General features: G+C 40.2%; 2 protein-coding genes across 6 annotated transcripts; one reads left to right on the top strand and one right to left on the bottom strand.

Moving 5' to 3' along the window:
- Positions 1–317: 317 nt before the first annotated feature.
- On the top strand, positions 318–11,258 carry LOC113583442 (interferon-inducible GTPase 5-like). Of its 5 annotated transcripts, XM_081724700.1 has the most exons (6): positions 324–428; positions 2,133–3,118; positions 4,623–4,770; positions 7,630–7,751; positions 8,798–9,347; positions 9,487–11,258. In XM_081724700.1, exons 2-6 carry the CDS (start codon positions 2,186–2,188, stop codon positions 10,125–10,127), a joined length of 2,394 nt encoding a protein of 797 aa, XP_081580826.1. In that variant the 5' UTR covers positions 324–428; positions 2,133–2,185; the 3' UTR covers positions 10,128–11,258. The 5 variants fall into 5 exon arrangements, with proteins under 5 accessions (XP_081580828.1, XP_081580830.1, XP_081580826.1 ...); XM_081724702.1 differs by lacking the exon at positions 2,133–3,118 and having other exon boundaries at positions 318–428; XM_081724704.1 differs by lacking the exons at positions 2,133–3,118; positions 7,630–7,751 and having other exon boundaries at positions 318–428.
- Positions 11,259–16,470: 5,212 nt separating this feature from the next.
- Positions 16,471–21,907, bottom strand: tmx1 (thioredoxin-related transmembrane protein 1). Its single transcript, XM_027019828.3, has 8 exons — positions 21,676–21,907; positions 21,161–21,276; positions 21,027–21,072; positions 20,634–20,762; positions 20,042–20,087; positions 19,669–19,770; positions 19,500–19,566; positions 16,471–18,841 (listed from the first exon to the last, which is right to left on the bottom strand). Exons 1-8 carry the CDS (start codon positions 21,867–21,869, stop codon positions 18,648–18,650), a joined length of 894 nt encoding a protein of 297 aa, XP_026875629.3. The 5' UTR covers positions 21,870–21,907; the 3' UTR covers positions 16,471–18,647.
- Between the last annotated feature and the right edge of the window lie 3,194 nt (positions 21,908–25,101).

The following is a 25,101-nucleotide window of genomic DNA, read 5'->3' as shown; positions in this document are numbered from 1 at the left end:
GAATATTTGTTCCATTTCCTTCGAATATACATGGACCCTGTTTTCATCGTCACTAGCTTGTGAAACGGTAAAAATAAGGTTTGATTTGGCGCACTGCTTTCAAGTAGTTCTGTGACTGATATAAATGAAAGAAATCTCAGAAATCTCAAAGACGAGATTTGTAATAACAGTTTTAAATTCAGCTTGTCATATAAACAGCCATATAAAGTAACAATTAAATATATAAATAAAATACTAATTATTAAGAAAAGTTATATTGTTTAAATTAAGAGGTCTGTAAAACACTGAGGCTACAATATACAGTGTCGCTCCGCCTCCCACAGGATGCCGGAAGACAAACGCGTGACTACATATAGAGTTATGATGGGAATTGTTTCTGTTTCTCTCTTAGTCACTCTACATTAGCCTATGGTTTTGTCTTACTCAAGGTGAGTTTATCTGACAAGTAACCTGAAAAATATACCGTTTTAAGAGAAGTAAGGTTTGTTTTAACTTTTCCAGTGTTATATTTTATGTGCTCAAAACGACTGGCCTACTTAGTTATGATCTGTAGCCAGCGCCGTGTGTAATAGCACGATCAGTAATGTCTAAATTTTGTTAATATTGCATTTATCTTACTTTATGCCTACGTGACCTAGGTGTAAAAATAGGCTTACTACTCACTGACAAAACTCTTGGCTCTATAGAACGTAGGATGTACCTTAAAAGTACTAGTGCATGATTTCATATAGAAAGATATTTCATGTATTACTCATTTTATTGGAAACACCTAAATTGCACACACACTCTTAAACAAAGCAGGGTTTTTACTGTGCGAATATCGTGATTATCATGTCGCGAATATGGCAGCTCATGAAATAATCTGTGGTCTTTGAACCTGCAGCCGACTCTGCGACCAAAGATATAATTCGATTATTTTTTGGCAATTAAAGAATATTTTTCTGCTAAAATCTTGCAGTGTGACAGCTGCTATCAAGTATTTCTAAATCAACCAATGCGGTCTGGAGTTAGGCACAATCCCCGGAAATTTAGCGAAACGAAAACGTAGTATGTGGGACTCCGAAGACGATCAATTTATGGCATTGTGCTGTAAGAGGGAATGTCTTTCCTATGTCTGCGTTTGACAAAAATAAGTCGCATATGGATTAGAAATCATGCTTAAGTATATGTACTCTGGTACATTTAGGAGTACCATTACTGCACCCCAGTTACTGCCATGCACCATTTCAGTTTGGACCTATGGGGGCTAGGCCACTCATGTTTAATTAGACTTCAGAGTTAAGAGTGGTCTGCCATCCAAAAATATAGTCAGTCAATAGCACTCCAGTGCTTAGGAACTGAACATTAATAAAACGTTTGATCATGCCAAATTCAAATTGTGTATGACAGCAGATGGACGGTTGCCTCTAAGTATAACATTTAAAATGTTTTTATAATAAATGTTTCTATTGAAGTGATGAATGGAGGTAGGTTAGGCAACAATTTGAACTCTGAACTTTCTTTTCGCTTCCCAGCGTGAAATAGGTGTAGCAAACATGCTAATAACAAGAAGTAAGTGCGAGTAACGAAAAAACAGTTTTAACACGGAAAAACAATGTCGATCAAGTACAAACAGATATGTCAGAGGCAAGTAAAATGCAGAGTCAAGAAACAGTCTAAAATCCAAGACTGTTAGGGGCAAGCAGGGATATTAGAAGCAGGCAAAAAGGCAAAGTCTAAAACTAGTGCAGAACAACAGTAAATGATCACTAGGAAAATACACTCTAGAAATACGAATAAGAAACTTGGCACAGGCACAAGAGACTTCGCGATGATTCCCCACATGAGAACCTTATAAAGGGTTCAGGTAAGGGTTCAGGTGTCTGGGGAGGAGCTGTGTGTAATCAGTAGATTGGTGAGTCCAAACGACGGAACCCATTAGAGGGCGTAGCAGTGGGTGTGACAATTGGTGGACCTTGCAGTATATTTTACACTGAAGTTGAATGTTTTTGGAATTGTTCTATCATGTATGGTTTTTAGGTCTGTAAATTTTACATTAATTATATATTACTTATTAATAAATAAGTCTGTTATTATACTTAAAATGCGTACAATGTGACTAACATAAATTTCTCCCATTATTTTGCGAACAGTGAGATATCTCTGAATTATTGAATTATTCTGGGCCATAAAGTATAGCACTGTTATGGCGTCCCAGTTTGGAATAAGTAAAGCAGAGATCCTCGAGATGAGCAGTGTCCTGCAGTCCCGTGTAGTCACTGATGCTGTGGCCCAGGTGGAAGGTATGCTTCAGCAGATGGATTCTTCGACACTGAACATTGCTGTGACTGGAGAGTCAGGTGCAGGCAAATCAGCGTTCATTAATGCGTTCCGTGGGGTTGCTGATGATGGACCTGAAGCAGCAGACACGGGTGTAACAGAAACCACACAAGAGCCCGTGGCATACTCACATCCCAGTGCTCGGAATGTCACGTTGTGGGATCTGCCAGGGATTAAGACTAGCTCTTTCCAGCCTAGGACCTACCTGAAGGATGTTGACCTTCTAAAATATGACTTCTTCATTATTGTCACGTCTGATCGTTTTCAAGAGTGCCATTCTGCACTGGCAAAAAGTATAATACAAGCTCATAAGAAGTTCTACTTCATCAGGAACAAAGTGGACCGGGATTTGGAGGCAAACGCCAAGCGCAGGAAAAAAGGGGGTTTATTGGACTCTGAGGTCTTGAGCCTACTTCGTACCGACTGTGAGAAGAACTTGAGAACATGTCAAGTGGATGAACCACGGGTTTTCCTGATTTCCTGCTTCCACCCACAGTGCTATGACTTTGCTGCCCTCCAAATGACCTTGCTGGAGGAGGTGGAGGGCCACAAACGACATGCCCTGCTCTTGTCACTACCCAACCTCAGCACAGCATTAATACAAAGCAAGAGGGAGGCACTAGCTGGGGCAGTGTGGAAGAGAGCCATGGGGGCCTGCTTGAGCGGTCTCACTGGGGTTAACGCTTCCCATTCCATCATTGCCAAACTGATGGACACACTGAAGTCTTATCAGCAGATATTCTGCCTGGATGTTGACTCTCTGCATCGATTAGCCAGCATTACAGATATATCATTTGAGGTACATATGTATTATATGGCTACATGAATAATATTTTGTGATTATACACAAACAAGCATGGAGTGACTGAGAGGAGGATGCAAATGCCATTTTTATTAAGAGCAAATCCATAATCAGTGCGTGGATTACAAAGTCTGGTCCAGGGTCAAATATCCAAGGAGGTCAGAAAACAAAATGAAACTAGTTTGCATAACAAACTAGAGAGTAAGCATAGCATGGGAAAGCAAGAGGATGAAACAATCAAGGCAGGACATGGAAGCTTATAACAGAATTTAGTACAACAACAATCAGACCAGACATGTAACTTCAATGACCAGCCACTAGATATAGAAAAACATGGATGGAATACACAGGCTAAACAGGAATAAGGAGGAAATAAACCAGATATATATAGAGAGAGATATGAAAAATTTTAGTGAAGTATGCAAGGTTTCAGAGAAACAGGACATTTCGGACAGAGATCCTTTATCGGCTGTGCAAGCAAAGTGCTGTCACGGACCGCTCCTCCCCCGTGAGTCGCGTGGTACGGCCTGGCTCACGCAGGGGGTTCGTTTGTTTGTAGCCAGACCCTCCGTGAGGGCGCACACCTGTACAGGGTTTAAGACATTAAGTGTTTGTATTTAAACCGCTGTCAGTGTGCACCTCCCCATTGGTCATTGTAGCCCTGTAAATGTTGAATGTCTGTGTAGCTGTTATGCCTGTGTATATTGTCCGCAGTTACGTGTGAGTTATTCGTGTCTATTGTTGAGTTGTGTTAGCCGTGAATGTTATATGTGAGTGCCACCATTATTGTCTATGTTGTATGTTAATAAATGTCACTGTCACCATCGAGGGAGTCTGAGCCTCCTGTTCCATGCCCATCAGCACTTGGGCCAGCGGCTAGCCTTACAAGTGCTATATATACAGGTGACGCAAGAGCTTTGTCAGCAATGTCCTGCTTCTTTGGAAGCCTTGTGTATTTCATTACCTCTGTACTGTACACGAGGTCCAAATTATATATGTCCATTATTGGGCCCTAGGCCATATATCAGCTGTGCATGCAAATAATCAATGTAAATAAAACCTCCAGCTGAACTGGTCTCTTCCTCTGGAAACCATGTGTATTATGCTGCAATGAATGTCATACTGTCTGCAGTGAGCATTTTCCAATTCAGCACTGATACAGACTTCTCCATAGCTTTCAGTGAAGGCATCTTAACATTCAGTAATTTATTTTGAGTGTTCTGATCAAATACCTACAAGGCTGCTACACCTCTATAAAGATTTTTGAATTGCGATATTACCACTACAGTCATAAGGTATAAAGAATACTCTTAAGTCATCAGTTTCCATCATTCTCTTTTATGAATAGCATGTTTCCAACAGCATGGTGTGCCTAAATGGGTGTATCAAAACACACTTGTTCTATGATGTATGGCAGCCTTAAAAAGCTGTCACAGTGTACATTAACATGAGTTAAGTTTACCTGTTATAAATGGAATGTTGTGAATTGTTTCCACTGCAGGAACTTCAGGGTGAGGTGACCTCCACCTTTGGCAAAGACCTGTCAGCACATACATTGGAAGGTTTGCTTTCCCAGGTAGCCTCAGCACAGCACATGCTGGCTAATCAACTGGAGAAAATGGTCCCAATTCTGGGCACTGTCATTTCAGGTGGGATTTCCTTTGTGGGTTCCTACTTCCTGTTGAATTCTGCACTAAAGGAACTAAGTCAAGATGGAGAAAGAGTGATGCAGAAAGTCTTCCTTAACTCTGTTTCCAAACACACAAATTAACCTGACTACAGGGATGACTGTGACTAGTTCAATAAAGAGCACTTCTCTTTTGTCTAAAACTTTTAAAAATAGCTTGACTGCAACTCACATTATCTTTGTCAATCAGGTTACTTTCACCCTTTAGGTTTTATGAACATGTTCTTCTGCCACAAGGTTTATTTTCCTATTTTTGGCATCTAACTCTAGGGTTGATGTGACATAGGGGAGTGATGCAGGATGCAGCAGCAGCCGAACAATAGTACACATGAGGTCAGACACAGACAAACAATGACGAAGGACACAAGGACTTAAATATACATGTTAGTTACGACTAACAAGGGACAGGTGTTAATGAAGGAGGGGCTTGTCCACGTAGACTTTCTCTCTCTGTCTCTCTCTCTCTCACACACACACACACACACACACACACACAAGATAAACATCAACAAGACATCACACAGACAAGGGGAAGAGTCATGGAGGAAAGGGCTGTGCTGTGACAGGTGACGTGTTCATTAAGAAAAAAGCTCTATAAAGTACTAAAATAGTAATTTAACCACATCAGAAAGGTGTAAAAGTGATATTTCAGGTTACAGTATGTAAACATACAAAGGGAAATGTAAATTTGATATATTATTACTATGACTACATCACCACTGTAACTCTACATCTTATCTACACTCCAGCAAAGAGTAAATTTTTTATATGGTTGTGGCTGCTGTCACGGGACGCTCTCCTCCCGCGAGTCATGTGGTTTGGCCCGCCACGTGCAGTGGTTGGGCTGTTTTTGTAACCACACCTGCACCTTGTTCGTCTCAATGTATATAAACCCATGTTAAAGTGTGCAGGGTGTTGGTTATTGTCAGCGTAATGTCTGAATGTAACGTGTTTATGTTAGATGTATTCTTGTGTATCATGTTTGTTTAACGTCAATCGTTTCATGTCCATGTTTATCATTTGTAATATGTGAGTGCCACTGTCGTTTATGTTAATAAATGTTCATCCCAGTCGGTGGAGTCTGTGCGTCCTGCCCCTCACCCTACGGCACTCGGTCCGCCACACGTTACAGCTGTATAATACATTTTTACACAAAAAACAAAAGTAAAAAAAAAAAAAACTTATCTGAAATATCAGTCCTACTGCAATTTTCCTTTTTAATAATGAAGTTGTTCATTTCTCAATGAAACTGAGACTGCTGATGAGCACAGCTGAACATTAAGTGTAAATTCTTTAATCTTAAGAGTAGCTTTACTGAAGTCCTACCATTAGGCAAGCTGACATTCTTTGACAGTCCCGAATGACGTCAAACAAGAATTGCTAACTTACTAGTTTCAATGAAAACCAGGTGGAGTCTGCTCTGCTCACCAAGGTATTTTAGTTATGTTATTGCTTTTCACAGGGATCCATACTGTTTTATTTGGGCAGCTGTGTAAAGGTGTGATTAAACAACTTTTTCAGTTGTACCGATTATCACGGTTTGGCCCCCTCCTCCTCAATTCCTCCCGAAGTCCGGATAATTTCTCATTGGTGTGTGTGTGTGTGTGTGTGTGTGTGTATGTGTGTGTGTCTTCATAGTCACACCCCTCACTTGTTAATCGGTTGTGTCAAACCTGTCCTTCGTTATTGTTCTTGTTAGTGTATGTATTTTAGGTCCTGTTTTGTGTTTGCCCTTTGTTGGTGTTTGATAAAGAGGTTAACTGTCATTTTTAAAAAATGAACCCATGAATAATAAATAAGGTGAAGCAAAGATAAAACACAATGTAACTGAAGTGCAAGATAGGTCTTCAGATCTAGTAGTCATGGTGGGTGGGATGAAGATCAATGTTTGCTATCAGTTGCTAGAAGAAAAGAATTATGACATCCAATAAAAGAAACCAGCCAATAGTGGCATTGCATGTCATATTAAATATGTAGTGTTGTGTAAAGCACCTGAAAGATCCAAGAAAAGTATGCAAAAGATCATGTTGTTGAATGAGAAAAACAGAACTTAATTCACATGCCAAGTGGTATGTACAGTAGTCAACTCCGGTGAAGCATGTTACTGGCACCATGCATACAGCAGTGACAGAAAGCCATGGAGGAGCCAAGTATAAGTAAATATTAGAAGAAACTCAATTTCAGTGCTAAAGTCCTAAAAATACATTAACAACATTTCCTGTAAAATTATAGTAATATACTGGCAGTTGTGGTCACCAGTTTTGTTTTGTTTTACTGTATTTTTACTTTGTTACTACTGTAATATATTTGAACATTTGATTGCTGTAACATTTATTACAGTATTACAGTATACCGTGTTATTACGGTGTGATCCGCACCGACGGCACTATTTGGTCTTCGTCAGCGCTGCTTTGTGCATGATTGTGCATGCTGATTCGATATCGGCGAGGGAATTTTCTGATGGGCTGTTCAGTCCAAATTTGACAAAACCAGATAATGTACACATAAACTGCATAAGTATTATTGTTCCTGTTGTTGTTGTTGCATTGTGGCTTGATTTACAGAGGCAGTGTGCTAGCCTAATATTTATTTATTTTTGCTACACGGCAGTTTTGTTGTGCTATCTACAGAACAGGTGGGGCATTTGTCTTTTACCATGATTATGCAAATTTATGGAAAGAATGAGCTCAAGAAGAAGTGGGGGTCATTCAGAAGTCAGTATACTCGTTATAAGAAGTCTGTAACGTCGGGAAGCAGTAGTTTTCTTTTGAGGTATTTTTCCTTTGTGCAAGTGCATAACGTACGTGTGTTTGTGTACAAGCAACGCTTGGCGACGGTGAGCTGACGGAAGGCAATCATCCATCGTTCGCAGGTGGCGTTGTTCGGTGTCCGTTTGGTGTTTCCCTAGCCAAATACAAAGTTCAGGTCGAAGACACGTTAATGGTGAGTTTAACGGAACTATAGTATCCGGTGAATCTAACCCTAGTAGTGAATTATGTTAAACGGGAACCTCTTCCTAAACTTCAGTGAAAGTTGAGTGGAGTATGGCATACTCACAAAGGCAAAGCTATTTATCTTATTTTTGCGTTTCTGAGCGATCCGAATTGTGTTATTTGTGCTGCTGTTTAAATGTAAGATTAAACGGGCTTTTCACAGTTCATAAGTAGTTATAATGATAAAATCTTTCATACTGAATTAGACAAAAGAAAGAGAAAGTAAAAGTAAGAAAATCGTAATAAATGATTGGAATCTGGTTTACAGTGAAACGAACACCTGCTGATGACAATTAAAACTGGTATTCAAAATGACGTGTGGACATTAACAATGTGGTAGGATCAATAAAACATTGTTAGGTTAAATCTTAAAACTAGGACCCATGCAGTGGCAATGTTAATGGTATTAGCCTTACGGTAGCCTTCTGCCGTTGGAACGCCATCATCTGTTAAGAACTGGGTAACTGCATTTTTCCTGCATGGTTTAATCTAAAACGTTTGTTCCGAAGAGTTTCCTTTCCTTTGTTCTGAAGAGTTTCGTTTCTTTTGTTTCTTTAGCTAATTTTGAATCTGCAGTTGAAGTTATTTCTGCAGCAAACTATGCAGGATTCCATAAATGCCGTGTTCAGAAAACAATGATTATTGGTCCTCACAACAAAACTACATCATTGAGAGGATTATGCCTTTCTAAAGATAACTCTAGTTTCTTTCATTGTTTGTCTGCTTGGCTGCATTAAATAATTGGTGTAAGTCTATGTGTAATGGTATCTTAGAGGTTAAGGTACCTGACTTGTAATTGCCCCTGAGTAAGGCCTTTAACCTTCAATTGCTCATGTTGTATTCAGTCATAATTTTAAGTTGCAGACAAATCTTGCTTTATGTTTCCAGTAAGCTTTTTGTCATTTTCTCTTTTAGCATCAGTTCTTGAGATATTCAGTATGATCTAAGCATAATTTCTACCCTTAAGTAAGGCAGCTAATATACTTTATTTTACAGATGGAGGAGTCTGAATTAATCGGTGTTGAAGAAATTAAAGTGTCACTGGCTTTTGAAGACATGCCATTAGCTATTGAGAGAATTAAGGATTATTTTGTGCAGCAAGACAATGTGGAGCTGAACATTGGTGTAACCGGAGAGTCCGGCTCTGGAAAATCCACATTCATTAATGCCTTCAGGGGCTTGGGGGATGAGGATGAGGGCTCTGCTGAAACTGGTGTTGTAGAGACCACGAAGATCCCTACTTGTTACCCTCATTCAAAATACCCAAATGTCAAGTTGTGGGATCTCCCTGGTATTGGAACCCCCAATTTCATAGCAGATGAATATCTTAAACAGGTTGGGTTCGAACGCTATGATTTTTTCATCATCATCGCTTCAGATCGCTTCAGAGAGTACCATGCCCATTTGGCAGCAGAGATAGTTAAACAGGATAAGAAGTTCTACTTTGTTCGCTCAAAGATTGATGCCAACATTGCTGCGGAACAAAGAAAAAAAACATTCAACAAAGAAAAGACACTGGACACAGTCCGAAAGGACTCCATTGCAGGTTTAGTTATCAAATTATTACCTTTATTAGGAAACTGAGGTGGCGAAATGATAAATGATTATTCATCAATATTAGATCATCTTATCAAGCATTGATTAAAATCCGATGTTCTAAATTAAAATATTGCCTTTTGTCCTAGGGCTGGAAAAGATTGGTGTGATCTCTCCTAATGTCTTCCTGATCTCTTGCTTCGAACTTGATCTCTACGATTTTAACAAACTTGAGAAGACCATGGAAATGGAACTTCCCCAGCACAAGAGACATGTGCTAATGCTGGCCCTTCCAAATATCACCCTGGAAATTAATGAGAGAAAGAAGAAGGAACTCCAGAAGAACATATTGAAAATGGCTCTGCTCTCCGCTGGTACTGTAGCTGTGCCAATCCCTTTATTGAATGCAGCTGTATCAGTCAGTGTAGATGTTGCCATTTTGGTGGCTGAGCTTAAGAAATATTATAATGCTTTCAGTCTTGACCCTGCTTCCTTGCAGAGGCTCTCTGAAAGGTCTGAGAAGCCAGTAGATGAGCTGAAAGCTGTGTTAAAGTCTCCCCTGAATCAAGAAATAAGCAAAGCTCTGGTCATTAGATTGCTGACAGGTACCAGTTTTTTTGCTGTAAAAACAGCAGCAAAATTCTGGCTGGGTTTGATCCCTGGCCTAGGCTCTCTAGCAGGTGGTTTACTGTCCTTTGCCACTGTGTACTGCATGCTAAAGCGCTGTCTTGATGAGCTGGCTCAAGATGCCCACAATGTGCTTATGGTTGCACTGCAGACTGCAGTGTAAAAGTGAATACCCCTGCCAATATATTGAAGGGAGCTTGCATTAGATTTTATTTTCTGTTTATCAGTTTTATTTTATTTCACATTTGAACATATAAATATTTTTCAAACTAGCTTTAATATTCTAAAGATGGGATTGGTTTATGTAGTTGTTAATTAATCAACTTTAATCAAACTAATACTGAAAAAGTATATGTTTTAAATTATTTTGCTTGCATGCTGTTACACACTGCATTTTGTTAAACTTTGATATGTAACGCTGCTGCTGACAACTCTTGATGGCCTACTTTGGTGTCATCTGACACACCAGTGAGAAGCAGCATCGAATTGCACACAGTGTACTCTCAACCAGACCCTCAGACCCCTACGGGACAGAGTGACAGACACACAGTCTTTCACACACTCACCCAAGGACAACTTTATTAGACATGCAGACACACACGCCATGACAATTTATTTAGCCAATTTTCCTATCCTACATGCTCAGAGGAGAACATGCTAACCACCAAGACATCAGTTGACTTGACTATTAAAAATCAAACTGTTACCAGTTATCAATGTAGCTAGTTCAATCAAACCTTAAAGGTCCCTTTTTTCAAGAGTATTTTTCAAAACAATACACTGCTATATCTGGATTGGAAGGATCAGTAGTTCTTGTAGTTGCTTCTCCCATCAATAATTTCAGTTAAAGATAAGGGGACAAAGCTCATAGTCCTCATCGTTGGTAAAAAATGATAATAATAATAATAAGAAGAAAATGTATAATAAATGCACACATACTGTCACAGTTAGTCTCTCCCAGCTTTCCTGCTCCATGTTTTCCTTGTCTCGTGTATTTTAGTTCCATTCCGTAGTATCCTTTTCTCCGCTCCTCATTTGATTTTCCACACCTGTCTCTTGTTCCCTTGTTTCTTGTTAAATTCATGTATTTAAACCCCGTGGTGTGCCCTGTGTCTTGGCTGTTCATTGTTCATTTGAATGCTTGCGTTTAGTGGAAGTATGAAAGCCCACCTGCTTTCCCTGTTTGCCTTTGTGTGTTTTTGTTTGTCCGTACTCTCCGTGTTGGCTCTATGACCCTGGACTGCTATAACGACTACGACTCTGGATTTGCCCCTAATAAATCTCGCTCTTCTCCGCACGTGTCCACCTCCTTACCTCTCAACGTTACACATACATACAATGTTTAGTTGAAGCTATTAGATTTTGGCATATTTGTATTTACTGAAGTTTGGAATTAATTGTGTGGATGAATAGTGGATTTTGCCCCTATAATTTGATTGAAATTGCTTTAAGGTATTCCTTTGTAACCAGCATGACTAAGACACAATGATAGTGTAGCAGTGTTTGCTTAAATTTATGAATTATGAACACTGGGGTACCACCCTAAATATAGGAAAATGGTTATTAATTAATAATGATTCATTACTGAAGGTTAATTAATAGTTGTCACGGTTGGTCCCTCCTATCATCCATGTTCCATGGTTTCCTTGTCATGTTTCCTTCTCTGTTCTAGTCCTTGTTTTGGTTTGTCACCCATATAAGAGCGATTGCAGTTTTCAAAGTTTTCAATTCAGTTTGTGGGTGGTCCGCAATCGTCAGACTGTGTTCGGTCCCCAGTGCAGACATCACATGTTCAAAGAAGTCGCTCACGAATGGAGATCCCCTGTCGGAACCAAGTTAAGTAGGGGCACCATGACGCGCAAGCACTTCGCTCATGAATTTGTTGCCAGCGATCTGAGCAGTAGCTTCTCTCACGGCAGACACTTCCACCCATTTTGAAAAGTAATCAACAAAGATAATAATATATGCATAATGCATAATAATAATAGTAATATATGCATAATATATGCACTAGGTGTGAGAGGTAGCGGGCCCAGAAAATCCACTCCAGTGAACTCCCATGGTTTTTTGGGCCGAATAGGAATCATAAGGCCAGCAGTCTTCTTCTGACTAGGCTTTATGAGCTGACACACTGTGCAGGAAGAAATGTATCGTTTGACATCTGAAGGCAATTTGGGCCAGAAAAATCTTAGCCAGAACCGGGTTAATGTTTATGTGACTCCTAGGTGACCAGCTGTTGGGTGATCATGATAGTACTTCAGCAGAGCATTTCTTAAAGACAAGGGGGCAAACAACGGCAAGTTTAGCCGATGGGTTAGGCCTAACATCAACCACTACAGGCTACTATGGTCAGTGAAGATGGTGACATGAAGACCTTGAATATATGGCCTGAAGTACTCCAGTGCCAATATGACAGCCAAACATTCCTTTTCAAGGGCAGAGTACAGTTTCTCAGCCTTGCGTAGAGCACGACTAGCATATGCAACTGCCACATCCCAACCGTCCTCGTTTTTCTGCATTAGAGCTGCACCAAGGCCTGCATCAGAAGTGTGAATGAAGAAGGGGCGGCCAAAATTAGGAAACATCAAAACAGGTGCTGAACTCAGACAGCCTTTCAGGAAGTTCATTGCAGCTTCACATTTTTCGTCCAAGATGAATTGAGTGTCCAGTTTCGTGAGTGCAAACAGGGGCTCAGCATGACGTTCATAGTCTTTAATGAAGTGACGACAGTAGCTCATAAGACCCAGGAATTGTCTCACGTGTCTCACTGTGCTTGCAGTCTTAAAGTCAGCCACAGCCTTCACTTTGTCTAGGTCTGGTAGAATACCTGAGGGGGTAAAACGGTACCCAAGGAAAGTGAGTTCTTTTAGGCAGAACTGACACTTCATCAGTTTTAATAAGAGACCAGCTGATTCAAGTCTGGACAGCACTTCTTGCAGGTTGGCCAGGTGTTGCTTGAATGTCAGCGAGGCAACAACGATGTCATCCAAGTAAACTGCGCAGCCCTTGTATATGAGTAAAGCAAGAATGTTGTTCATTAGCCTCTGTAATGTTGCAGGAGCATTACAGAGGCCAAATGGGAGAACCTGGAACTGGAATAGACCACAATGAGAAATAAAAGCCATCTTAAGCATGGACTCCTCCTCTACAGAGACTTGCCAGTAGCCGGGGGCTAGATCTAGCGTGGTAAGGCACTCTAGAGATTCATCAACCCTAGGTAGTGGGTATGAGTCTCTGACTGTTAGTTAAGGCCACGGTAGTCCACGCAAAATCTGGGTTCCGAGCCGGGAGGATTGACAATAACTACAGGCTCCGCACATGGACTGGACGCTGGCTCAATGATTCCGTCTTGCAACATCTTTTGGACTTGCTCCTCAATGATCCTTTTTTTTGCTAGGAGAGGAATGTTACAGGGGTAGGTTGATTGGTTTTGCGACCCCCGTATTAATAATATGCTCTGTCAGAGAGGTATGACCTAGATGTCCATCAAACAATAGGCTGAATTCTTCCAGAAGACTGATTAGTTTGGCTTTATCTACAGTTTCCAAGCTGGCACTATCTACTTTGTCACTGAGCGTTAATGGTGATGCATCAATGCCCAATAAATCTCCTCCTTCACAGCTATGCCCTGTATGATCCTTGATGCCTGTGTCATCAAAGCCAGGAGGCCCATCAGCAAACGCAATAGTTCTGGAAGGGATGTGAATGCTAATGGATGCTCATAGCATGAAATCCATTCCCAAGATTAAAGTAGTGGAGAGGGCTGGGAGAATGAATGCGGTGATAGAAAAGCTTTCCCATAAAGCCAATGGACACCCATACAGTCCCATCAGGATTACAGCAAGTGCTATCTGCAAGTTGAATTGGTGGAGTTGCCCAGGGCTGAGTATTGCCGTTAGACTGCTTAATAAGGTCTTCCCTTGTGGCCAACAGTAAAGCACCTGTGTCAAGCGTAGCCTCTAAGTGGGCAGTGGTAGCTCAGTGGTTAAGGTACTTGACCTGTAATCGGAAGATTGTTCAAGCACCACTGCTGCCAAGCTGCCACTCTTGAGCCCCTGAGCAAGACCCTTAACCCTCAATTGCTCAAGTTGTACTCAGTCATAATTGTAAGTTGCTTAGGATAAAAGTGTCAGCTAAATGCTCTAAATATAAGTGCTTTAGCATAAAGGTTGACTTTCAATCTCAGTGGCTTGTTCCAGAATACATTAGAAGAAATGTCTTCCATGTGACCTAAACTGGGTGGGTCATGTGATGAATTAAGATTTGAATGATGTGAGTTTAGGATTTGGAGGGAGGGCCACCTCTGCAAAACAACCTCCATCCTATGAAGTTTACTGATTGTTTGCTAGCCTGTTTTCTCCCTCTTTCATCAGCACCACTCATTGTGTCACTACAATCAATATGGCAAGACTCACCTTCCATTTGCTTCTGAGCATTACTAGTCTCTGTTTGGGACAAGATTAAAGTTAGGGCAGTTGTGAGATGTGTAACCAGGTAAAGAACATTTAAAGCAGTCTATTTTTCACAGGTTTACTTATATATTGCTCTTGGGGCTAGAATGGGTAGCATGGGCCAAGTGCAGAGTGCAGATCATGGGCACGCATTAGTAAGTCAACTACAGAGGAGATAGTCGTGCGGTAGAGTGCAACTCTGTATTTCTCAAGAGCTCGTCTACAGATAATCGTAATTTGTTCCTGCCCTGGTGGTGGGCACCTTAGTTTGTCAAACTCATTGAGCATATGACAAACAAAAGTAGGAAGGGGCTCATTGGGTAATTGGAAACGTTCCAGTATACCTCATGGAATGCATTCTTGAAGGTCAGCAGGAAGAAAAACCTTCCTGAATAAGTCACAGAACTGATCCCATGAAACTATGTGATTTCTAAGGACAGCACACCATTTCCTGGGCTCCTTAGCAAGGAATCTTGGGAGTTCAAGCAGCAATTGGTCATCATTCAAAGCAAGAGAAAATTTTCACTTGTTGCAGCCATTTTTCTGGTTGCACCTCACTGAATACAGGGGATTCGAATTTTGTTTAATGAAGGACAGTAGTGAGTGTTCTGGCTGCTTGACTTAATTCTAGTGAATAACGTGGACTGTAGGCTGAGCTTTGAAGCTGGTTAATATTAGCTGTCATGGGTTGTTGGAAGATGGGGTGGGGTAAAATAAGATGAATTGGGGTGGAAGTGGCAACTGGAGGATTAGGTGTTGGAGAAGTAGCACAGGGAGAATGCGTTGGGTTAACCACTTTCTCCCAAGGACTCAGAAAAGTCTTCCGTGAGACAACAGCGTCTTGTAACTTAGCTATTTTGGCTTTTAACAGCCTGACTTGTGTTTTAAGTTCTGCTCTAGTCAGTCGTGGTACTGTACACTCGTGGTCAGTCACAGAGTTTACAGGCAGTACGTCGGAACGTAAACCTGAGTAAGTCGACATTTTGTGTGCAAATATGAACGAACAGTCTTTTCAATGTCTGTTTTCAATTACAGACTGATGTATGAACATACAACATATACTAAATTCTCAGAATATAGTCAAAGTACTGTACAGAAAACAGAAAGAACAGTGCTATTACACCAATATTACAATGGTGCTGATGCTTGAAATATATAGTTTGTGAGTAATTTCAGTCAAATTTACCCCAAACGTCTTGGAATCAGGTGACCGCATTCAACAATCCGATGCGGGGAGGAGCTGAGGGCTGTTGTTTGCGACATCAGAAAAAACGCACCCGACCACCATTCCGTGCTGCGGGATTAACGTCAGTGAAGTTTAACGTGCAACGTTAATAAAGTTTGTACTGACCGAAGCGACCTGGTGAGTGAGAACAGAATGTTCGGGCACTAGTTGTAACGCTTGGAGTTAGTTTTATTAAAATATACTCCAACCCAGAATAACGGGGAGCTTTGGGACTAGAAGAGAGAGACCTGTGAAGCATGTAGAAGAGACGTGAGTCAGACTCAACAAGTACAGTAATCTTGCTGGTTTATTCACTGCGTGACATAGGCCTGCTCTTGGAAACTTGTAGAATCGTTCATACATGAAGTGTAGAAAACATCCAAAGCTCTTAGACGCATTACTTAGAAAAATGAAAATAAGGACAAAAAGAAGAGGTGGATCCAGTAGTCTCTGTTGTGTACAACACAAACCAAAAGCCCTCTTCTAACCAACAACCTTGCTTCTAATTATAAGATAACATATGCACGTTCATAATAACGTGTTTAAATGTGCTAATGAGCCAAAAATGGTGAGACTAAGCATAATTACTGCTTAATAAGAATATATATAGAGTTTAATTTATAAAGGGGACTGACCTTAATTCCAATAAGAATATGTGGCAAGTACTCTAAAAACAACTGTAATCACCTCTAAAAATTCACCTAAGAATAAAACCCCTGATCTTAATTCCATAAGAATATGTGGCACCTGATAACACCTGTAAAAATCTTTTAAAATTCAGTTCTTGACCTTTGTGGGAAATTTACCAATGATAAGTCAGGAGACTGTACTGATATTCAGATTCTCAGTGTTTATTTATGTGCCAGGAGTATCTTAAAATCAGATTTTCTGGAAGTCTAGAAATCAGCCTTGAGTCTGCAGACTGGTCAGTCAAACTGCACAGCGCAGAGGTCAAAGCTAAACGGAGAAAGCAGAGTGGCAAAGGACAGAAGGGAGGGGAAAGCAGTAATGCAGTGGATAATTGGACTTGGTGGTCCCAACCAAATGAATCAGGGCCACAGACCATGGCATGAGCGAGGTACGTTGTACATGGCAACAAACACAGATTAAAGAAACATGAGAAACAGGCCTAGGCATCAAATGCAAGGAGATATCATACAATAGGCCATCTTGAGAGAAATAATCTATATGAACCAAAACACATAAAACAGGTCACATGACCTTGAGCAAAAATCCTCTGAGGCTTGGAGAGGCATGGAGAAAGATTTCATCGAAATATGGTTAGGATGGAGAGTGGTAATAGGTAAACATATCCATCATCATCATCATCATCTTTATTTAGCACTACTCACTTTGAGTCCATTAGAAAAGATTAAACAAAAGCTACAATATACATTCATGAAACATTAATGCATGAACATATCAAATTCATTAATATAGTATCAAATGAAATGAAATAAAAGACCTAATAAACCACATATCAGCCAAGCTAAACAAGTAAATATTTTTATTTGGATTTTAAAGTACTGAGCTTTGACCCCTAATCTTCTCCTGCACACTACTCCAGAATTTAAGAGTTAGATAAAAAACCCTCTACCTCAGTTGTAAGTGAAGGCATTAACAGTAGAAGTGGTCAAAGATCAGCCAACTATAGTCAAGGTAGGATAAGGGCTTCAAACATCATATGTAAGGGTTTGTATTCAATGTAGAACTCAATAAGTAAATATTGTGAACTGAACTGGTCCATGGTTATATGTTCCGTTTTCCTTGTATGTACGATGAAGATAAACTATCTGAACCTTCTAAACACAATGCAGTAGTCTAATCTGGAGGTTGGTATGAAGGCAGATGCTGGTTGCTCAGCATTATGTAGGATTATGTTTTATTTTGAATTTCATAATGAAAAGAGTAAAATTAAATGAAAAACTTCGTAAAATTGTTTGCTGAGTCAAACTGAAAATAAAACATATATCAGTGCATTGCTTGAGACAAAAATATTTTTAAAACACCCTATACAAATATCGAGGCCTACAGTACCTTGATTTTTTCTGTTGAAGTCTTCTTGACAAACTTTACAATAAACTTTTCTTTGCTCTACAACTATTTAAGAACCACACAAATAAGCATGAACTTAGTGATGTGTGGCTTTATGAATTTGCTGTAAAAAAGTGAAATCAATAATAAACAAATAAGTGTTCTAGATAGCTAGATGGGTATACTGGAGAAGCATCAAATTTCACTTTATTTAGTCACACTACAGCAAGAGGGCTTTCCTACACAACAGAAGACTAATGCTACAGCCAGAAAGATGTACCTGCACACAGAACTCTGATCAGAGCGCTGAGGTTGTCACACCAACTTCAACAGTGCAGAAGTGCAGATCTCTCTTACTCACACACTTGCACTCACAAATATTTGTAGACACGCACAAACCTTATCCTTTAAGAATAACCAATAAAGCATTTAATACTAACAAATCTCAGCTGCACATAAGAGACTCAAAAGTAATTCAGCAAATAAAATATTAATTGCACATAAAGCACAAAAACCAAAACAACATATGTAAAGCTTTACTGTGTTCCCTCATCCAAATATCCTCATGTATCCAAATAACCCAAATGTATACCTATGTCAGACTCATACGTTAGCAGGTAAGAGTTAGTTCACAGAGAGTTTAGACAGGCAGTAAAAGCCACATGGTTCATTTCCTATTCAACAGTCCCATAGCTCTTCATGCCCTGGTCTCTGCCTGTATGTCCCTCTCCCCTTTTATGCCTTCCTCTCTGTCAATCTCTCTCCCATGTGCGCGCACGTGCTCGCTCGACAGGACAGGAAAGCGGAGCTGAGGAATAAAGAGGTGTTCAGGATAAGCACACTGTAAGAGAGCTCGGACACCATCAGCGATGTCATCTGGATGCCCGTGAGTGCTGCCATGGTGGCACGGGTGTGTTTTTCCGTAGCAATTTGGTCTGTGCGCTGTTGTACTACATAGTTCCTCTCCAGGCCTCTAGGTGTCCTCCTCCTCCTCCCCTCCTCCCCCAACTGCTCTCTTTCTCACAGCAGCCTCTGTAGTACTTCTTCTCTGCCATTTCTCAGCTCTCCCACCATACTCATCTTCATCCTCTTCCTCTTCCTCTCCATCAGCTTCCTGCTCTTCCTCCAACTGCTGCAAAAGTCGTGCCTGCTCCACTGCATATTTCTCTATTCAAAACACACAAGTACACATGTAAAAACATGACCCACACATGCATACAAACCCATGTGCACGCACACAGACAGATACACGATGATTAGCATTAGCTTCAGTAGGTTTTGTCCCATTTAGCCTACAACTGTAAAGATACCTCTGCAACTCTATGCAGGTGGTAGAATGCATATTGGAATATATTGAGAATAGCTCAAACGCATTATACTGTATACTCATGTATCTATAATGACAATAAACATAAGCTGAATTGCATGTAATCTACCTCTTTGAGAAGACTACCCAGCACTGATGTAATCAAGAGAACATTATTTTCCAGAATGCAAAATAAAGTCAATAAAACTGACAAAGTACGATTTGTTTGGGGGTTTTTTTTAATCATTTTTCCCCCCATAGAGGTTTTGCTATGCTAGTTTAGAAATGGTAGGAATCAGCAATTAATGAGGTCTAGATTAAAAATGAGCAAACTTGGCATTTAAATTGACAAAAAAAACATATTTTTACCATTGCAGTTACTACTGCTGAGCCCAAGAGTGCTGCTGGCCAGTGGATCTTGGCTCCCTAACTAGATGTTTTCAAAACTACTGAGTTTGGCAATAAAAACTTCACATAAGCAGACCTTCACTGATACCATAAAATAATCATCACACTCACTGTGATAGTAGGCTGAAGAGGAGAACCGGCGTGATGGGAAGACAAAGTCAGCAATGAACACCAGCACCTGAGAGAGACAGAGAAAGTGAGCACGAGAGAGCACAACTGAGAGATTCTAGAAGTGCCTGTGTGCAAGCATTTTGCTTATATTGTATGTGTTTTTTCTTACCAGTCCTAGAGCAAGTCCTGAGAACAGCGTTGCCAATGCAAAAATCACATATGAACCCCACACAGGGATCCCCACTTGCTCCGTCAGGTAGTTATGGCATTGCTACAAAACCACCACAAAGTTACTACAGCTCACACACACAACTTTACCATAGCTATGTCAGTCAAACATCATACAAGTTAAAACTTACAACACACACTGAAATCCAATATCATGGCCAATCATAGACTACAGTGCCAATTTGATGGTGCAACACAGTGCTGGCTGCTATTTGACAGGAGGTGGTTTGTGTAGTTTTAAGTATAAGTTTGTGGAATGTCATCTTTATCATTCACCTTAAGAATGGTTGCTCATATGAGAAAGAGGTTCTTACCCTGATAAACATGGACAGCTTAAAGAGGGCCGACATCATATTCATCCTGAATCGACAGAAAAGTTATGAAATTAATACTCATATAAACATACAGGCTAATACATTATTCAACATCATCATCTCTGTGCCATTTCAATTTTCTTAAATTTTATTTCACATTGACTATATTGTTGATTGAATATCAGAATGATATACAAGAGTAATATACCTAAAAATCTGAATGCAAAATAACGAAGGTAACAACTACTTTGGTACAAGGTAAAATGTACTGATATATTAGCATGTAAAGCTAATAAAATCCCTTATGCTACAAAAGTAAGCAATGTGGTTCTTAAACATAACATGAAACACATTGGGGAATGGTCAAAATATCAAATTATCTATATATGTACCATATCCATATCATCTCCTCTACATGTGCACATAAATAAATGCTCATTCATATAAGCAGACTCATTGTTCAAACCCTTCACATCCTCATGTGGAATACAAGTCTACAGAGAGGGGTAAAATGTTACAGTACCCTACATTTTCTCTCATGCACTCTGACACACAAACAAGCAAGCGCACACACACGCGCACGCACACTCACAGGAAAGAGGAAGGACCAAACCAGGAGGAAATGGGTTCAATGCTCTGCCATTTCTTCTCATCAATGAAGCTCAGGAAATCATCTTTAGTACGTGCACCTTGGTAACGCCGAAACACTCCATCTTTACAGCTAACACACACAAAGCTATATCAGTTCAAAGTAAAACATTCAATGTTGTACAGCAAATTCAGCAAGCATGCACACAAACACACAAAGTCTCTTTGTGAGTCATTGCAATACTAAGATCAGTGAGATTATAATCAGCTCATTAACAGGAACTGAAACCAGTACACACATTCTCGCAGACACATTCACAGGTCCGCTCATTGTAGCCAATTAGCTTCTTTGACCATTTATTTAAGAAATATTTCAACAATTGTAATGAAGACTCACTGGTAAATGGTTGGTAGTGCAGTGATGATGAATCTGCCACTTAGTCCTTAAAAAAAGGAACAAAGCGCACGAGTTAGTTTTAAAACTCTCTCTTTCTCCCAACACACATAACCCAAGCAGAAATGAGTCCATACCAGGTTGCTCCGTGACGTCCACTTTCGCGATGTTGACTCCCAAGTCGTCTCCCCAGTCGGCAAATTCATTCCACACAGGCTGCAGCTGCTGGCACGCCGGGCACCACGGAGCGAAACTGTAAAGTGAATCACACACACAAAGCACCCTGCCCTGTCACGGAGAGAAATAAGGAAGCAAGAGCCGTTCCACTCACCATTTATGGCCACACAAAGCACAACCTCTTGTACTGACACAATATTAACTAGCTGGCTGGCTAGATCTCTACATGGTTAATAAGTCTACATATTGCCCAAATATTGGTCACACGAACTAACGTCTGGTCTCGCAGATCTCGGATGTGTGCCAGCTAGCGAGCTAAGTGGTTAGTTGGCCCAAAAAAAAATAAACACAAATTATTTTCAATGTGCATAAAGCTGCAATGATAGCAAAAATCAAAGTTAGCTATTTAGCTAGCCATACCTGTAAAGTAAGCTAGCTAGCTAGTATAGCTAACTTGTCCTAAGAGGAAACTCACAATTCAATCATCCATTCGCCGGTCAGAATTTCCTCCCAGTTTCCGTCAGTGATTACTTTCAGGTTGTCCGGCTTAGCCGAAACAGACACCGCCAACAAACAAGACGCCACTATAACTAGACATAAAACTAGGAAGGATTTGAATTGCAAAAGTGATCTTGTCTCTCTAGCTTTGTACCTGACCGAAGACGCCATGTTTAGGCTGACGCCTCTCCCGGACGTCCGCTTGGAGCAGTCACCGGCGAACTATCGTCGGGCTGTAAACCGTGAGGCAGCTCAGGAACATACAGCTGCTGCATTTCACCTGAATTTTACATGGGCAACACAGACAAACCGATTTGACAGGATTTAAAATAAATTCTAAGTGCATAACAAAAATGTGATGATTCTTGTTTGCTATAAAATACTGCTCGCGATTGTGCAATAATGAAGCACTAGGTGGCGGTAGCTGTTTTTTAATGATTGAGCTTGTTTGGAAGCTATAAGGCTGCATGATTGTAAGGCAGAGGGTGTTATCAGCATATCACGGCTCAGCCTAATGGTTTGGCTCAGTGTCTGTTTCTAGTCCTTACAGTAGAAAGGCCCAGTGTAGTACAGATGGATTCTAGATAGTCTTCACAAGGAAAATGTCCTACTCCGTCATCCTAAAAATAAACTCTAGTGCTCTCAGTCTCCTTTCCTCTGTTTGCTTCATGCTCCAGTTACACAGTAGATCATCTATGTTCTGTTTAACAAGGTGTCCAAGGACATAATGGCAGTAGGGCAGTGATCATGAAGAGGACACTTGAGCTGTAGGTCTCCACTGCTTGTCAGCATAGTGTTAACCCTCGCATCCTACAAGGAATCCTCCAGCTCTATGTTGTGGGCCTACTACTACTACTATTAAAATCAAAAGAAAAAGGTAGGCCTGTTTTATCCATCAAAAAGGCAATCATAGCACAACAGATAACAGTTCATCCGCATGTAATACTACCTTCTGTTTTTGCTATGTTACATAAGATTTCTTTAAAAACTAAAGACAGTCATTTTGGTCTCAGCCTTTCTGACGATGTCTGAATCTGGTATGATTTCAGGGTGGAACTGAATAAAGCAAATCCAGTAGGTTGTATGTGCCAGCCATGGAGCTACAGAAGGTATTTCTCTCTGTTCTTTTTAACAGGTAGAATGCTATTGCTTTGAGCACATTCCCCAAATACCAGTTTGTATCTGTTGGACCAGGCATTAAAACGGCATGTCATATGAGGTTAATCATAGTGCTACTAGGAAAGATTGTCTATTTGTGTATGTATATGTGCATTTGTTCACTGAGGATGCGACACAGAGAAGGCGCTGAAGGAGAGAGGAAAAACAAATGTAAATTGTCCTCCATTTGTGAGTCTTTGAATCATCAGCACTGCTATAATGTGGTTTAAAGATGGAGGATTTTATTTGTGTGAAAGTAGTAAAGTGATACTGCAGTAAAAATCTGGATCAGTGGGTCACTGGGGAGCTGCAATACCTGCTGAGACTTATAATCTCAGCTTGCATGCTCTCCCACACATGCGAGCATACACAATTATCTAACAAACAGTGAGCAATAAAGCTTAAAAAGTGTGAGTAATAATGAGATCCTCTGAGTGAGAGGCTTGGTGGTGGGGGTGATTGTGTGTGTGTGTGTGTGTGTGTGTGTGTGTGTGTGTGTGTGTGTGTGTGTGTGTGTGTGTGTCTTAATGAGAAAATGTGTTAATAGCTTTTTGGGTCTGCTAATGAAAGTTGTTAATTTTGATGTGTGTGTCAGAGAAGAAGCAGCTGTTCTTCCTTGTTTTATTACAGCCGTGTGTAAGATTGTGAAGAATTATTCTGCAGAATATGGGACAGCACATTGCAGCATTTTCTAAAAGCAAATTTAATAGTGCGTAAACAAACAGTTGCACCTTTTGCATCTTTTTGTAATACAGTAATGTAGTTAAACTGCCATGTCCAGTAAGGGCTAACACTTAATTTCCCTGAAAACAACCATGCAGCATTTGTAGCAGAATACTAACAATTGCAATGCATAAATAATAGAACCAGAAACTGTCCACAGTCTCACAATATCATAATTATGGATGAACAAATTCACTAATGCATTCCCCTTGTCTTGGCATAAAACTTACATGCACATCCATAGTTTTGCAAAGGGCACTTGAAGGTAGTTGAATTCTATTTAAAGTGCAATATATCCTCCAGTTTCAGCCATTTCTCATTTGTATGAAAAATGCTTGTTAAATAGAATGAGTTCTGCATGGGCTGAATTGCTATTTTTGCATGTTGACGAGGCCTGACATCAGCCCAAATCAGTGTTGAGAATATATAAGAGCATTATAGTGCTCCTTAAATTTTGTATGTACATGCACACAAGTCAGCATATTTGATAGATTTGCCACTGCACTGATAAAAGACCAGCTCCTCAGCCATAACAATAGAAACTGGAAATACAGGATTTCTGACTAATGTGGTTTTGTGGTAAATTACTTTCAATGGCTTTTTAAAATTAACTCTGGTTACCAGATAAACAAGGCTTGGTTAATCTACTATACCTATAATAAAGAGTTAATACAGGTACTACAACATGACCATATATGGAGAGTTATGACATACGCTTAGTGACGCAGGCCACACACTCATCAGGATATGGGTAGGAGGAGAGAAAACGCCAGAACTGTGGAGTTTGAATAGGAAGAAGTGGGCAGAGGAATCACTCACCCCCTCTAATTCTGTCTTGCTTGCTATTTCGCTCTATGTCACATGCATGCACAGACAACCACTGCCTATGCAAGAGATGGCTTTCTCTCAACATCACTGAGTAATTCTGCACAAAAATAAACTACCCCATGCACAAGTATCTGTGTACATCAATGCTATCATGCACACACACACAGACACACACACACACACACACACACACACATACACACACAAACACACACACACACACACACATCTGAATGTCTGCTGCTTCTCTTGATTCCTGATGTAAATCTTTTTGATAAATATTCAGACATCTGAAGACTAAAGGCAACATTCACAGGGAAACAAGCACACACAGAAATTAACTTGACCAGGAGCACTGTTTCATGTTGGTCTGCCATTTAAACTATTGTAAATAACTACATTTCAAATTTGAAAATTGTACTACATCTTATCAAGATTTAAATGTAGGTGCGTGCGCGCACACACACACACACACACACACACACACACACACACACAACATATACAAGTACTGTATATACTTCAGTAGTGTGCAGTTAGGCACTCCTAGGGGTAACAAATAGTGGAAAAAATTATATAAACATATTTCATAAATAAAGTCAAAATAAAGTCACTTATCTATTCATTTATACTAATGACCATATTCGTGGTTATAGGGAGCATTTATATCAGAGTGTAGTACTAATCAAACTAT

This window comes from Electrophorus electricus, chromosome 12 (assembly GCF_041902795.1).
Source record: "Electrophorus electricus isolate QZ-2024a chromosome 12, ASM4190279v1, whole genome shotgun sequence".
Classification (NCBI taxonomy): Eukaryota; Metazoa; Chordata; class Actinopteri; order Gymnotiformes; family Gymnotidae; genus Electrophorus; species Electrophorus electricus.
The sequence above is the reverse complement of the archived record's forward strand: the minus strand, read 5'-3'. Positions and strand labels throughout refer to the sequence as shown.

What these genes read in the sequence shown, in the direction of transcription:
- LOC113583442 (XM_081724700.1), top strand. Translation starts at nt 2,186, where the DNA reads ATGGCGTCCCAGTTTGGAATAAGTAAAGCAGAGATCCTCGAGATGAGC. An exon ending in AGGTCGAAGACACGTTAATG is followed by an intron (nt 7,752 to 8,797) that starts GTGAGTTTAACG and finishes TTTATTTTACAG; the next exon opens with ATGGAGGAGTCTGAATTAAT. An exon ending in CCGAAAGGACTCCATTGCAG is followed by an intron (nt 9,348 to 9,486) that starts GTTTAGTTATCA and finishes CTTTTGTCCTAG; the next exon opens with GGCTGGAAAAGATTGGTGTG.
- tmx1 (XM_027019828.3), bottom strand. Translation starts at nt 21,869, where the DNA reads ATGGCGTCTTCGGTCAGGTACAAAGCTAGAGAGACAAGATCACTTTTG. An exon ending in CAGGACTTGCTCTAGGACTG is followed by an intron (nt 19,567 to 19,668) that starts GTAAGAAAAAAC and finishes TGTCTCTCTCAG; the next exon opens with GTGCTGGTGTTCATTGCTGA. An exon ending in CTCTTCAGCCTACTATCACA is followed by an intron (nt 18,842 to 19,499) that starts GTGAGTGTGATG and finishes TGTTTTGAATAG; the next exon opens with AGAAATATGCAGTGGAGCAG.